Source organism: Clinocottus analis, unplaced genomic scaffold (assembly GCF_023055335.1).
Source record: "Clinocottus analis isolate CAN_PGR_092001 unplaced genomic scaffold, fCliAna1.0.p SCAF_65, whole genome shotgun sequence".
In the NCBI taxonomy this organism is placed as follows: Eukaryota; Metazoa; Chordata; class Actinopteri; order Perciformes; family Cottidae; genus Clinocottus; species Clinocottus analis.
The window spans coordinates 126826-142500 of NW_027176224.1; the positions used below are offsets into that span (position 1 = coordinate 126826).

Below are 15675 nucleotides of genomic sequence, written 5' to 3' on the forward strand. Positions count from 1 at the left end.
TATATATGAATAAATCATCATCTAAATTTCCTTTTCACAGTTCTTTGATGGAACTCTCAACAGAACTTGTTCATATTAACTCATATTAATGATCATAAGCCAGCCTTTTGTTTGCAGATGACGTCATGAATAAGAGAAACAGCCACGTGCAGGTTATTTTCATAGAAACGTTATAACTTTATTTGTTTTGCAGTAAATAGAATAAAAAAAATCTCTTTATGTACAAAATACAGATTTCATGAGTGGAAACAAAACGAGTGAAATAAATAAAATAAAATCATCAATAACTACAGGGTGAGGGGGGGCGGGGGCATGACGCACGCGCTCATCTCTCTGGCACGCGCTCATCTCTCTTCTGGCAAAGTGCGGGTTGTGGAGACAAATAAAAAAACTACAGAAGAAGAAGAAACGAAGTTTTTCTCCTCAACAAGTGGGAATAAAATTAATGAGCTCAGTAAATAAGTAAATAAGGCAAGCAGTGATTCTGTCCTCTGTCCTCTCTCCTCTCTCCTCTGTCCTCTCTCCTCTGTCCTCTGTCCTCTCTCCTCTCTCCCTGTGTCCTCTGTCCTCTCTGTCCTGTGTCCTCTCTCCTGTGTCCTCTCTCCTCTCTCCTCTTTCCTCTGTCCCCGCTCGGGTTCGTGTCTCCGTCGGTCAGTACACGCCCGGCACGAAGCTACGGAAGCCGAACAGCGCGTCTTGCGGCCGGTAGCCGTAGTCCTGCGTGGCGGCGGCGGCGGGGCTGCCCGGGCTGGAGGCGCAGTAGGACGGGGAGGACGAGGACGAGGAGCCGCTGGAGCTCCAGGAGGAGCAGGCGTCGCTGCCGGGGCTCGGCGCGTCCCCGAGGCGCGCGGAGGAGCAGCAGCCCAGCAGCAGAGGCGCGTCCCCGAGGCGCGCAGAGCAGCCCAGCAGCAGGGGCGCGTCCCCGCCGGGCTTCCCCGCCTGCAGGTCCGCGATGCGGATCGTCTCCGACAGCGCCCAGATGTAGTTGTGCGCGAAGCGCAGCGTCTCGATCTTCGTGAGCTTGGTCTCGTCCGGGAAGTCGGGCAGGACCTCCCGCAGCGCGTCCAGCGCGTCGTTCAGGTTGTGCATGCGGTTCCGCTCCCGGTCGTTGGCTTTCACGCGCCGGTTCTTCTTCACCACGTGCACGGTGCCTGGGCCGCGGCCGCGGCGCCGCTTCTTCTGCTGCGGCTGCTGCTGATGCTGCTGCTGCTGCTCGGGCTCCGGGGACGCGGAGCGCGCGCTCCCGCGGGAGTCAGAGTCGTCTGAGTCCGGGAAGAAGTCGCAGCTGTTGCTGTCGATGTCTGAGTAGACAGAGTCCATCATGCGGGTCTGCGGGTCTGCGGGGACGAGAGAGAGAGAGAGACAGCGGTCAGGACCCGCGTGTGCGTGGCTGTGTGTGTGCATGCATGCATGTGTGTGTGTGTGTGTGTGTGTGTGTGTGTGTGTGTGTGTGTGTGTGTGTGTGTGTGTGTGAGAGAGAGAGAGAGAGTCCCGCAGGTGAGCGGGCACGCGCGGGGGACTTACCTGAGTCAGTAACGAGTGTGGAGCAGCACGAGCGGCACGCGCCTCTTTGCGTCCTTTGGTGTGTGTGTGTGTGTGTGTGTGTGTGTGTGTGTGAGCTCGTGAGCCGCTGAGCCTGGCACACGACCGGCCTGCGCGCGCTTATATAGCGGGAGGCCGGCCGCGCGGGCCCGTGCCCCGGGACGCTGCTCATTACCATAATGACGCCCGCGGTGTTTGCGCACAGAGAAGCGTGCCGGTAATCACGGGCAGCCAATCAGAGGCGGCGGCTGGCCACGCGAGCTGCACGCACGAACCCCCCCCCCCCCCCCCCCCTCCCTCCTGTGAGGCAGAAAGACCAAACCCACCTTCAGTTAAACCAAAAACATAAAAAGGAGAAAGAATGAAGAAAGAAGAGTCAGGAGGACCCCCCCCCCCTCCTCACTGGCGGAGACACGCTCCGGAGGATCCCCCTCCTGGTCCCTCCATCCTTGATCCCTCCATCCTTGATCCCTCCTCCACTGATCCCTCCATCATCCCGGAGAGACAAACATCCTTCACTTCACTCAAAGTTTGTGAAGTTGAAACTTTCAGTTTCTTTAAAGTGAAAATAAATGTAGACACAAAGTCAGATTTGTCTCAGTGACTCTTATTCTGAAAGGCACTACGAAGCACTTCACAATAAAAGCATTTAGCACAAAAGAGCAAACAGAGAAGAGACAGTGAGAAGTCAGAGAATATTATATTGTTTCTTATTATATTGTATTATGTCTGATCCATGAGTCCAGATCCTCATGAGTCCGGACCCTCATGAGTCCAGATCCTCATGAGTCCAGACCCTCATCAGTCCAGATCCTGGTCTTTGCTGTGTGTAGACGGAGAGACGCAAACTGTTTGACTTTATAAAGTTTGGCTTTTTAGTTTGTCTTTTCACGTGTTCGGCAGCAGTAGACCAGTACCCCAGTAGACCAGTACCCCAGTAGACCAGTAGTCCAGTACCCCAGTATACCAGTAGACCAGTAAACCAGTATACCAGTCCCCCAGCAGCATCCAGGCCTGGCCAACTGCCCTGAAGTGTTTTTTAAAGACATCTTTATGAGAAACTTTAATTATTCCACTTCTTGTGTCTGCGGCTCAGCAGAGACCTGCAGGGGGGGTCATTTATAAATAATTACACAATGTTTAGTCTCCAGCTTTATAAAATATATAATATATCACGTGTAATATATCAAACGATTAGAGCACGATTGTTCCTTTGTGTCCTTTCAGCCTCTCGGCCCAACTCGCTCCTTTGTGGCCTTCTGCTCCGCTTTCTCATTCTAATGCTGCAGCCCACAAATCATGGGGGGGGGGGGCAGAGGCCACGCCCCCTTTCTTCTTCGCTGGCTTTCAGACCAACAAGTAAGAAGTGAGTCTGCTTTAAAGAAGCAACAAAGAGTTCTGTAACTCTCTGACGGCCCCTGAACTCATCGCCTGCTGGAGGACCAGTGAAGCTGTTGTTGTTGTTGTTGTTGTTGTTGTTGTTGTTGTTTGTTTGTGAGTTTAGAAGTTTCATTTCATGTCTTTCTTGCAGAGCTTTCATCACTGATGAAGACTAAGAGGACAGTCTGTGTTTCTATTGGCTGAGAGAGGACAGTCTGTGTTTCTATTGGCTGAGAGAGGACAGTCTGTGTTTCTATTGGCTGAGGGAGGACAGTCTGTGTTTCTATTGGCTGAGAGAGGACAGTCTCTCACTTCATAATAACTTCATTCAGGTATTTAAAATAAATTAACTCACAAATATTTAAATGTTATTACTGTTATCAGTATTGAAAAACAAGACACGCCCCTCGCAGGTTCATTGGTCGTTGACGCAATGAGATATTAAAAAGCTTTTAATCTGGTCGTGTGTGTTATGAATCAGATCCAGCGTGGAGGAGCTAACAACAATGTGTCCAGCAGTGTGTTTAAGTGTGTGTGTACTTTCCTTTTCCTGGTTTAAAAATACATTTTAATGAAGTTGATCTCATATTGAATGTGTTCAAGAGTTTTTATTCTTTATCAAAAATATCTTATTTTCAGCAAAATCAAGTGTACGTGTTGTTGATACTTTGTGTGTGTGTGTGTGTGTGTGTGTGTGTGTGTGTGTGTGTGTGTGTGTGTGTGTGTGTGTGTGTGTGTGTGTGTGTGTGTGTGTGCAGCTAAATGAAGAGGATAAGAAGAAAAGTAGAAAGGACCAAAAGAAAGCAGCAGAGTGAGAGGTCTGTCCGGGTGAAGCTCTGACAGGATTAAGTCTCAGGACACGAGATGTGAGTGAATATCAATGAAGTGAAACACGTGAGAAAATAACACTCACACACACACACACACACACACACACACACACACACACACACACACACACACACAAAAGAAGAGAAGAAGCTGGAGGACTTTGGAGGAAAAGCAGGAAACAAAAAGAAGAATCTGAATAATCTGAATAATCCTTTAGCTCAACGAGCCGATATTTAATAATCTGAGAAGTCGTGACGAGCAGTTTAATTTATGCTTTATTATTTATTTATTATTCTCTTCCTCTGCGATCAAGAACACAACAAACGTTCTGCTCATAAACATCTGCTTCAAATCCCCACGATGACGTAGAAGATGCCCAGAAGCCAACAACAGCTCCAGGGTGAAGCAGCCAGACAGGAAGTCAGACAGGAAGCCAGACAGGAAGCCAGACAGGAAGCCAGAGAGGAAGCCAGACAGGAAGCCAGACAGGAAGCCAGAGAGGAAGCCAGACAGGAAGCCAGACAGGAAGCCAGAGAGGAAGCCAGACAGGAAGCCAGACAGGAAGTCAGACAGGAAGCCAGACAGGAAGTCAGACAGGAAGTCAGACAGGAAGCCAGACAGGAAGCCAGAGAGGAAGTCAGACAGGAAGTCAGACAGGAAGCCAGACAGGAAGCCAGAGAGGAAGTCAGACAGGAAGTCAGACCGGAAGTCAGACAGGAAGTCAGACCGGAAGTCAGACAGGAAGCCAGACAGGAAGTCAAACAGGAAGTCAGGAAGTCAGACAGGAAGTCAGCAGAACGTATTAAGGTGGAGCAGAACGTGTTAAGGTGGAGCAGACGCTGCACGGCGTTGCCAGGAGCCGGCCTCCAGACGGCCCCTTTGTGGCCCCTTTGTGGCCCCTTTGTGGCCCTCGTGTTCATGTTGGGAAACCGGAGGTAAGTTATGGCCGTCAGCAAACACACCAGGACAAGTGAAAAGGAAGCTGCTGCTCCCAGAATGCAACAGGAGATTGATGGAGGCGGAGACGTCTGCATTCAGGAGGCTGATTGACGGCCACGTTCCTTCAGATTAAAACCTTCCTGGACAACAAGAGAAGATCCATGAGGGGGGGGGGGGGGGGGAAGAGGAGGAGGTCTCAGCTGGACTTTGCTCCAGAAGAACTTGTTGGTTCTCAGCAGCAGAACGCAGGTCAGTGGTTCTCAAACAGTTTGACACTGAACATCTTTCCAACCTGCAGAGCATCAGGTTGAGCTGAGTTCATCACTCAGGATGTAAACAATACAGAATAAAAATGCATCACATCACAGTTTGAGACCTCAGAACTGGACCGATGTGATCCACTTCCCTGGTCTTAGTGAGGACTCGAGACAGGAGTCCGGTTCGTCCTTGGGGACCTGAACGCACCGCGACGGGAGTCTGGATGTGTAATTGTGAGTTTTGACTCGACAAAGCTGCAAAAACTCTTTCAGCTTAATGAAGTTGTTGTCTGCAGGAGGGGGGGGGGGAGGCCCAGGGGGGATTTAGCAAAGGGGGGGGGTGTGGGTCAGAGGGAGGGGGGGGGGGGGTGTTATGTGGTCTAGAGGGGCAGAAGAGGCTGAGCGGTCCTGGACGTGATTTGTCATACAATCAGGATCTTTAGGAGGTCCAGAGCAGAGACACCTCCTCTCCATATGGCTGCTTCGTTTGCATGTGAAAGCTGGGGGGAGGAAGAGGAGGGTGGAAGGGCAGGAAGAGGAGGAAGAGGAGGGGGCTGCATCATCAGGTTTATGTTTGAGGGTATTTTATTTTTGCTTCTTCAGCCGAATGTCTGAAACTTTAATTCAGTTCAAAAATCTCAAAGAGAAGGAGACAATGAAGGAGAGATTGAAATATATATAATATATATATATATATAATATATATATATATATAATATATATATATATAATATATATATATATATATATATATATATATATATATATATATATATATATATATATATATATATAACAATGTTCTCTTATATTAAAGTTATAATAAAGAACAGAACATCTGATCCCAGAACAGTTCTCCTCTTCATCAGACCCTGATGAAGGTGAAGATGAAGATGACGGCGCGGGGGTCTTGACCTGCTGGCTCTTTGACATCTGTAGCTGCACATTCTAACACACACACACACACACACACACACACACACACACACACACACACACACACACACACACACACACACACACACACACAGAGTTCTTCTCATTGTTCTTCTTTTTTTCTCCCATGTTGTCTTGCTGCACGACATTAAACAATAAACCCAGTGCAAGAAGTATGAGCTAGTTTTACAGTGAAATGTACAATACAATATACAACTAAAATAAAGTGCAATAATATATAAAAACACAAAAGAGTAAAGGAATCGTGAGATGATTTCTGCCTCCCGTCCCGCAGAGGGCGCTGCAGGCGGAGCTTCCCGCTTCTTCCGGTGTGTGTCACGTTAATATCCGTCCGCCAGACGGCAACAACACGCGAGTGGAGCCGCTGCAGAGACGCGATGTTCTCCTCTTTAAAAGAGCGAACCGGGGAGGTTCTGTTACCGGGAGACGAGTTCTCCTTCGAGGCCGACGACACCCTCTCTCTCGCGGGCCCCGTTAAACCGGAGAAGGTGGTGTGTGGACCGGGTCTGCGGCGGAGCGGAGACCGGCTGCTGGTGTGCAAAAGCGGCGTCCTGCGACACAAACAGCCCAACACGTTCTGGGTGGACTCCCAGCAGAGGAGGGTGAGTCTCAGAGACACGTTGCTCTCGTTCAGCATCACGTGCTGCTCGTTGACCGAGGCACGCGCCGAACTCCTCAGGAGACCGGACCCGTTCATGAGGGCTCGTGACGTCTGTTCTGGGGGTCCAGGACCGGGAACCGGAACCTGTCGAGTCCAAAAGAGTCCGTAATTTACACGGAGTTCAGTCTCGTGAAGCCACTTTACGCTCGTTGTTTGCTTCATGTTTACTCTTTAAAGACAGCGCGAACGGCTGCCTTCAAAGAGTAAACAGGAAGTCACAGAACAGCCACTTCCTGTTAGATCTGTATGCTACTTGTAGTTTACTGACCTCGTTCTGATTCATTCATGTTTATAAATATATATTCATGTATAAATGTGTGTAGCTGCATCCTTTGTTCCTTTATATCTGCCTGTGAAATACATTACTACTGGTTTAGATATGATATATAAATCTTTATTATCAACACAAGATCTGTCTTCATATTAAACACGAGACTAATAGTCAACAAGCCAGCATTAAGTATTAAACTACACATAAATAACAATGTTCTACAACACGAGGTGTTTGTGTCAGATCTAAGAGCCAATCAGCTCTCTGAGGAGGAGCAGTGCATGATGGGACAGGTTAGCAGCAGTGCATGATGGGAGTCTGTCCCTTTGTCCTCAGTATGTCCCGGCTAAAGGTGAGACCATCATCGGCATCGTGACGGGAAAGTCAGGAGACGTCTTCAAGGTGGATTTTGGAGGAAGTGAGCAGGCCTCTCTGTCCTACCTGGCTTTTGAGGGGTCCACCAAGAGGAACCGACCCAACGTCCAGGTGAGACCCCGAGGACGCGGGACGTCCAGGTGAGACCTTAGGAGGCCCTCTCCTGTGTCTAGCCCCTCCCACTCTTGTGTCTTACCCCTCCCTGTTTACCTGTGCAGGTGGGGGACCTGGTGTTCTCCCAGTTCCTCTTAGCCAATCAGGACATGGAGCCGGAGCTGGTGTGCGTGGACAGCTCAGGACGAGCCAATGGGATGGGAGTGTTTGGAGGAGGAGGTCTGCTCTTCACGGTCTCTCTGGGCCTCGTCAGAAGGTAAACATCCTCAGGTGTTAGTGTCTCTAAACGTGGTCTTGAGTCTCCCTAAACCACCCCCACCCCCTCCCTCCAGGCTGTTGTCCCCCCACAGCGAGGTCCTGCGGGACCTGCAGCAGCTGTTCCCCTGTGAGCTGGTGGTCGGGATGAACGGCCGCCTGTGGGCCAAGTCCTCCAGCGTCCAGCAGACGCTCGTCATCTCCAACCTGCTCCAGAGCTGCGACACCATGACGGCCCAGCAGAGGGCGGCGCTGTTCAGGAGGGTAGCCCAGGGGGCGCTGTAGACTACGTGGGACCACACCTGGACCAGCAGAGGGGGCGCTGTAGACCACGTGGGACCACACCTGGACCATCAGAGCGGGCGCTGTAGACCACGTGGGTCTCAGTAGAGACCTCCTTATGGTCTTGTCGCTGAAGGAAGAAAAACAGCTTGAACTTGAATCAGATGATGATGATGATGATGATGATGAAGAGTTCCTTTAAGAGTCACTAATGTTCAGAGATCCTCGTGGGAGACAGACGCTCCACTACTTCACCTGTTTATTGTTATTAATATTTTTTAGACCAAACGAATAAAATAATTACAAAAATCTAAGCTTTTCTCTGTGAATATTTATTCCAAATGGATTTTTTTTTTAATTTAAAAATTGCCTTTTTTCTAGTCAACAAAAAAAAGACAAAGAAAAAAAAGGCGATTTAATTCTTTTTTTTTTGGTCCTAATTTTTTTTTTTGGTCCTAATTTTTTTGTGGCGGAAATGGGCTTCCATAAATTCTTCTTCATTAATGAAGCTAACACTTGAATATACTTTCTAAACCACGCCGTGACTCATACGGTGCAGCAGGGGGCGACTTACCTCCTGTAAGAAGAAAACATCGCGAGACTTCCGTCTTCTCGTGCCGCGCTCTCGTTAGCTCAGCTACCTCTCAGCTCCGCATGAGCATCAGGTAAGAGTTGATCTTCACTGATATACACGATGTTATGGAGTGTGTGCGTGACGCTCTCACACACATGCACTGCAGCTGAAGCTTTGTGGAAGAAATGCAGACGTGAAGTTATAAAACACGTTCGCTAACGAAAGCATTAGCTAAAGCTAGCCGTTAGCTAACTGAGGTTCATTTGCTACGTTTTGTTACGTTCTTCTCTAAGTTGATATGATATAAATGTGTGTGCATCATATACACACATATTTATATATGTGTGTATATATACACACATAACGCTCTATATATGTCATATTAATACACACACATATATATTTACGTGTAGTTTTACTGTGACAACTTATCAGTGTCTTTCTGAGTTGATGTACTTGTGTTCACAATAGAGGTACTTGTACATTACTTGAGTATTCTCATATTCATGTACTTGACACTAGTTCCTCCTTAACGTCGTGTCCAGTGAAAACCACGTGTCCCCAGATGTTTGTTCACTTATTCAAGTTCTCACCAAACATGAAGACGTTCTCTCCTGACAGAGGACTTCAGACCTGAGACCAGGATACATGAGACCAGGTTAGACCACACTAGACCAGGTTAGACCACACTAGACCAGGTTAGACCACACTAGACCAGGTTAGGCCACACTAGACCAGGTTAGACCACGCTAGACCAGGTTAGACCACACTAGACTAGGTTAGACCACGCTAGACCAGGTTAGACCACGCTAGACCAGGTTAGACCACGCTAGACCAGGTTAGACCACGCTAGACCAGGTTAGACCACACTAGACCAGGTTAGGCCACGCTAGACCAGGTTAGACCACACTAGACCAGGTTAGACCACACTACCAGGTTAGACCACGCTAGACCTGGTTAGACCACGTTAGACCAGGTTTGACCAGGTTAGACCAGGTTAGACCACACTACCAGGTTAGACCACGCTAGACCTGGTTAGACCACGTTAGACCAGGTTTGACCAGGCTAGATCACGACAGCTGAAGACCTGCAGCACTGACATGCAGCTGTGTCTCATGGCCGATAAGGAGATACTGCCCAGCTGTAGTACTGTACTACTATAGTACTGTAGCATTGTACTACTGTACCGCTGTAGTCCTAGTCCTCAAGTCCTCCAGGCCTCCAGTCCTCTTACAGCTACAGTATAGAACTTCCTGTCCCCTCGTCTGCTTCCTGTTTGCTGTGAACATGAAGGTTTCAGAGGCTCAGGAACCTGAGAGCAGCTCTTCCTGTCTGGAGACGCGTGGTTCTCACGGCGGCGACCTCGTAGCGTTGCTGCACTTGATGTACTTTTACTTCAGTGAAGGGTCTACTTCTGACGTACCGGATTCAGGCTCCAGCTTCAGAGGACCCAGACCTCTGGGTTCGGGTCCTCGTCTCCTCTGTCTTTGTTGGTTCCTCAACGGTTTAAAACCAGCGCAACAGAACCAGTTGTGACTAGATCTCTAGCTCTGGTTCTTCACACGGCTCTGAGGTTCTCTTTTTCAACGGGGGATGTTTCCATCGCATCGGGGTCCTCCTCCGCCATGAGGGGGACCTTCACTCTTTTAGAGCCTGTTCTGTCTCCTTTCCTAGCCTCCTTGTTCCTAGCCCCTCATGCCCCAGCTCCCAGCTTCAGGCGACTGAACCAGAACCTTCTCGGTTGCTGCGCTCGTAGACCTGGAGCCCCGCTCAGAGTGTCTCATTGTGTTTCCAGCAGACATCAGACGTCCTCCAGAGAAGAGCTCTTCCTCCTCACTTTGACGAGACCCCCCCCTCTCTCCCCTCACCCGGTCCTTCAGAGACCCTTTTAGAGACCTTTTGGCCGCTTCTTTCTCTGGACCCTCTGGTCCTGGTCCTGACCGAGCCCCTCCAGGCGGTCCGTCATGTCTCAGAAGTCGCAGTCAGACGGGGGTCAGAAACGCTTCGCCGTGGGCCGGGGGCTCCTGGCCGCCGCCGAGACCTTGAACTTCAGCGTGAGCGAACAGCGGTCCGGCCGGCAGATGATGGGGGGCGTGGCCTCGGGCGGCGGCAGCGGGGTCATGGACAACCAGGACGGCGGCGGTGGCGGCGGCTCCCAAATGTCCCGGCGCGGCGGCCACGGCCACATGGGCAGCCACATCGGCAACACTATGAAGCTGTTCGCCAGCTTGGGGCTGTCGCCCTCGGACCTGGACGCGCTGGCCGAGATCCCTGAAGAGGACATCAGCGTGGAGACGCTGCCGCGCATCCTCATGCAGCTCAAGAGCCGCAAGGGGGACCCGGCGTCCTCCTCCGGGTCCTCCGACGCCGGGTACCGAGGGGGACGGGACGGCTGGGACCACGCCCACTCGGGGAGGATGGGCGGTCCTTCTCTGGGTCCCGGTTCAACCCGGACCTCTGCAGACTTTGGGTACAGCTCGTCGCTGCAGGACGGCGCTAGCCGCGGCTACGGCTTGAGTTACGGTGGCGGTGGCGGTGGCGGCGGCGGCGGGGGGGCGAGCAGAGAGAGGCCGTACTCGGAGCTTTCCCACCACGACTCCTACGGCGGGCTCGGCGGCATGGGCCCGCCGCCGGCCTCCGACCCCGGCTTTAGGCAGAGGAGGATCGGCTCGCCGTCCAACGGAAAGGTCCAAGACTTCTTGGGGGTCACGCCCTCCATGTTTCCCCACGTGTGCGCTCTTTGTGACTTTGACGTTCACTCCATCATGGTGAGTACCCACCAGCCTCCTCCTCTTCTTCCTCTTCTTCTTCCGGGACTAGCCTTGTGTGTTTCAGCTCAGACTCCCAAGTCTTCTGTCGGTCGGCGACGGGCGGGGATCCTCCGCCATGTTTCCCCCGAGACCTCACAGCATGTCTTCATCTCCTTACACGTATTCCACTTCTCCTTAAAGTCCACCCGAATCTCACTTCTCGTCATCGCCTAGTCGCCCTCCACCGAGATAAAGTATTCACATTGTTTACGACGCGATCACACACACACACACAGGCGTAGATAAGCTCACACATACCGGTCCGTCTTGGGCCCATCAAGCAGCCGGTCACACGATGTCATCGCTCGCCTTCGTGGATTCAGCCGCTTTCTCGTTGAATCTTTTAGTAGTTTTGTTTTTTTTAGACGTCTCGGTTTATAAACCGGACCCGGTCAGACTTCATGCATCCGACTTCAGACAGAAGTAATGCGGCACAGTTCAGGTGTTGAGAGTTTCCGATGAAGAGATTGTTTTTCTTCTGTGGACGCTCCCTCCTCCCCGGTGGACTGGTGGAGCTTCAGTAACTGTGTTTGAACCTGCAGGACTGGAACCAGCACACGAACGGACTCCGGCACGATGAAAACCGCCGGCTGCTGCTCAACATGTGAGTCACAGCACACTGACAGGATGCATACGCTCATTTATCACTTTTTACTGTTAAACACACATTTCACACGATGCGTGCTCATGGACATTTGGTTTAAAGTCATTAAAAAGTCATGAAAAGTTGGTTTGAAGTCATGGAAATTTGGTTTAAAGTCATGGAAATTTGGTTAAAAGTCATGAAAATGTAGTTAAAATCACGGAAATTTGGTTTAAAGTCATGAAAATTTGGTTGAAAGTCATTAGAATTTGGTTAAAATCATGGAAACGTGGTTTAAAATCATGGAAATTTGGTTAAAAGTCATGGAAATTTGGTTAAAAGTCGTGAAGATTTGGTTAAAAGTTATGGAAACTTGGTTAAAAGTCATGAAAACTTTGTTTAAAATCATGGAAGTCTGGTTAAAAGTGCTGTAAATCCATTGGTCAGAATGAGTGTGAACCCATGTCTTGAGTCTCTGAGTTTTCTGATGGTGTGACGCTGGATGTGTTTCAGGTATCCGGACTGGGACCCTGGAATGTCCTCAGGTAGAAGGTAAGAGACGGGGAACCAATCAGATCGAGTGTTTTCCATCGTACTCGCACACGATGAGCTCATCTTTTTCGACTTGGGTAAAAGCGTCAGCTCAATGACATGTAATGTAATGAAGAGGTAGAACACTGGAGGTAGAACACTGGAGGGAGAACACTGGAGGGAGAACACTGAGGAACCTTATTGGTTCCTAACGGACTGTCTCTGTTCCAGCGGCAGTCTGCTGGAGACGCCCAACATGTCTGCAGGGCTGCTGGGACCGGCCCCCATGTCTTCAGCCCAGACCTCAGGAGGGATGTGCTCCAGCTGGGGCAAGACGCTTTAATTATTACTTATTAATGATGACCATGATATTATGCTTTTATTATTACTTATTAATGATGACCAGGATATTATGATTTTATTATTATTGTTTTATGTGTTGCAGTAATGTGTCCATACGGTCGGCAGACTAACGTTCAGTGTGTTTGTGTTCAGGAGGAAGAGGAGGTGGTGGAGGAAGAGGAGGAAGAGGTGGTGGAGGAGGAGGAAGAGGAGGAGGAAGAGGTCCTGGCCTGTCGCCAAGAAACCAGCCGGGACAAAATAAGGTCAGCTTGTGTTTCCTCTGTGGTTTTAACTGATGTGACTGAAGTTAGACTGTCTTTCCTAATAGAGTAGCACCGTGAAGTAGCAGCTAATAAATGTTAACAGCTTATAAACATTATTAACAGCTTATAAACATTATTAACAGCTTATAAACATTATTAACAGCTTATAAACGTTAGTAACAGCTTATAAACGTTAGTAACAGCTTATAAACATTGTAAATGGGTTTTATACGTTGTAAAAGGCAAATTAATAAACATTGTAAACAGCTTATAAATATTGTAAAATGCTATTAAACATTTAGAAAGGCTATTAAACGTAAACGGCTAATTAATAATCGCTGTAAACGGCTAATAAATGTTGTTAACAGCTAGCTTATAAACATTGTTAACAGCTAGCTTATAAACGGCTAATAAACATTGTGCACAGCAAGCTTATGAATGACTAATAAATGTAAACAGCTAGCTAATAAACATGGTTGAGAGCTAGCTTATAAACATTGTAAACAGCTAGCTTATAAACATTGTAAACAGCTAGCTTATAAACGTTGTAAACAGCTAGCTTATAAACATTGTAAACAGCTAGCTTATAAACGTTATAAACAGCTAGCTTATAATCATTGTAAACAGCTAGCTTATAAACGTTATAAACGGCTAGCTTATAACTGTCATAAACAGCTAATAAACATTGTAAAGAGCTACTAAACGTTCTGAACGTCTCATAAACGTTGTAAGCTGCTGATGAACGTTACAAACAGCCTACGAGCGTTCTGAAGACTTTATGACGTTGTAAACGTGATAAACAGCTCATACGCGTTGTTTGCTGTGGGCGCAGTGAGCAGTGACTCTGTGTGTCCCCAGCTGAGGAGCAGGGTGGTGGTGGTGAAGTACGACAGGAAGCCTCTGAGCAACAAGACGCTGTTCTCCTTCACCGAGCCGTTCGGCCGCCTGACGGAGCACCTGGTCCTCAAGAACAAGGTGAGCGAGCTCTTTGCTGCCGCGGCTCCTCCGCGGCGCTCGTGTCTGACCTGCGTGTCTCCACCAGGCCTTCCTGGAGATGAGCAGCCACGAGGAGGCCGTGGACATGGTCAACTACTACGAGCAGCACCACGCCAACCTGTACGGCAAGCCCATCAGCTTCTACCTGTCCAGGAGGCTGCTGGTCATCGAGGTACGCCGCCCGCCGCCTAGGAACAGCTAGGAACGTTGTAAACGGGTCATAAACAATGTCACGGCTAATAAAGCTATAAACGGCCTATAAACGGCTTTGAAACGTTGTAAACAGCTTATAAACAAAGTGACGGCTAATAAACTTTATGAAGGGCTTATGAACAGATTATAAACGGCCTATAAACAACCTATAAACTGCCTATGAATGGCTTCTAAACGTAAACAGCTTATAAACAAAGTGACGTCTAATAAAGGTTAAAAAGGTCTTATGAAGGAATTATGAACGGATCATAAACAGTTTATAAACAACAATGTAACAGCTAATGAAGGTTATAAACGTGTTATAAACAGCTTATAAACAATGTAACAGCTAATGAAGGTTATAAGCGGCTATTAAACATTGTAAACAGCTAATAAGTGGAATAAATGTTTTAAACGGTGGCTTACAAACGTAGTAAACGTTATAAACAGCTAAACATTGTAAACAGCTCCGTCCCCTTGACTCTCTCTCTCTCTCTCTCTCTCTCTCTCTCTCTCTCTCTCTCTCTCTCTCTCTCGCTCTCTCTCTGCGGTCGACCTCAGAAAGACGAGCGGGCCACTGAGAGCCACATGGACCGACCGGCCCGCGAGGTCAAAGGTGACGGCAGCCAGGTGGTGTTCTTCTCCAACCTGCCGCAGGAGGAGGAGAAGAAGAAGGAGCTGCTGACCATCGCCGGACGCTTCGGCGTCGTGGAGAAACACCTGTTCCTGACCGACCAGGTGAGGTCTAACGCATCCTGTTGATCGGCTGATCTCTCGTCTATTGATCGGTCCGGCCTCATGTATTGATCTCCGTGCTGCAGGCGTTTGTCCAGCTGGGGACTCCAGAGGACGCCGAGATGCTGGTGAAGTATTACAGCGTGAACTCTCTGACCATCAGAGGGAGGCCGGTCCGCCTCAACATCTGCACCAAGTACAAGACCCTGACGTGAGTCCAGACCCCGATCCCGATCCCTCGCCGCTCCTTCCATCTTCATCGTCATCTTCATCAGCCAATCTCACTTTTCTGTGTTGCAGCGTGAACCGGAGACAAGGAGGAGACGGCCGCAGCCAGAGGAGCGGCAGAGCCTACGCCTCCTCCGGCTTCGGGACCAGGACCTCCTCCAACGCCCCCAGGACCTCCTCGTCCAAATCCTCATCCAGGACCAGAGAGGAGGAGGAGGAGGAGAAGGAGGAGAAGAAAGTGGAGGAGCTGAAGCCTGAGGAGCAACCTGCAGCAGAGGAAGAGGAGGTGCCAGGAGTGATGGAAGGGGAGGAGGAGGTAACGGATGGAGACGCAGAGGGGGAGGAGCCAGAGGGAGCAGCGGAGGAGCAGCAGGAGATCAAACAGGAGGAGGTAAGGAAACAGACATCATGCATAATGTATGTATAAATATACACATTATGTATGCATAATGTATATTTAAATACACGTTATGCATATAAATATACACATTATGTAAATTGGGTATATACTACATTATCTAATATACACATTATGTATACATAATGTGTATATTTAT

General features: G+C 49.2%; 3 protein-coding genes across 3 annotated transcripts in view; 2 read left to right on the forward strand and 1 right to left on the reverse strand.

Annotated features, from left to right (window-relative positions):
* Positions 1–651: 651 nt before the first annotated feature.
* On the reverse strand, positions 652–1625 carry neurog1 (neurogenin 1). The gene is made up of 2 exons (XM_068604229.1): positions 1525–1625; positions 652–1337 (listed from the first exon to the last, which is right to left on the reverse strand). The coding sequence occupies exon 2, from the start codon at positions 1321–1323 to the stop codon at positions 652–654; it is 672 nt and encodes a 223-aa protein (XP_068460330.1). The 5' UTR covers positions 1324–1337; positions 1525–1625.
* Positions 1626–6245: 4620 nt separating this feature from the next.
* Positions 6246–8178, forward strand: LOC137804815 (exosome complex component RRP40-like). Its single transcript, XM_068604213.1, has 4 exons — positions 6246–6508; positions 7175–7324; positions 7432–7583; positions 7660–8178. Exons 1-4 carry the CDS (start codon positions 6284–6286, stop codon positions 7865–7867), a joined length of 735 nt encoding a protein of 244 aa, XP_068460314.1. The 5' UTR covers positions 6246–6283; the 3' UTR covers positions 7868–8178.
* A 362-nt stretch (positions 8179–8540) lies between these two features.
* The window catches only part of matr3l1.2 (matrin 3-like 1.2), a 12100-nt gene continuing 4965 nt past the window's right edge, over positions 8541–15675 (forward strand). The window contains exons 1-10 of the mRNA XM_068604199.1: positions 8541–11206; positions 11791–11852; positions 12345–12383; positions 12594–12691; positions 12858–12967; positions 13826–13942; positions 14010–14135; positions 14717–14893; positions 14977–15101; positions 15191–15509. Of these exons, the coding sequence (XP_068460300.1) occupies positions 10403–11206; positions 11791–11852; positions 12345–12383; positions 12594–12691; positions 12858–12967; positions 13826–13942; positions 14010–14135; positions 14717–14893; positions 14977–15101; positions 15191–15509 (1977 nt within the window). The 5' untranslated portion in view covers positions 8541–10402. The remainder of the gene's footprint in view (positions 11207–11790; positions 11853–12344; positions 12384–12593; positions 12692–12857; positions 12968–13825; positions 13943–14009; positions 14136–14716; positions 14894–14976; positions 15102–15190; positions 15510–15675) is intronic.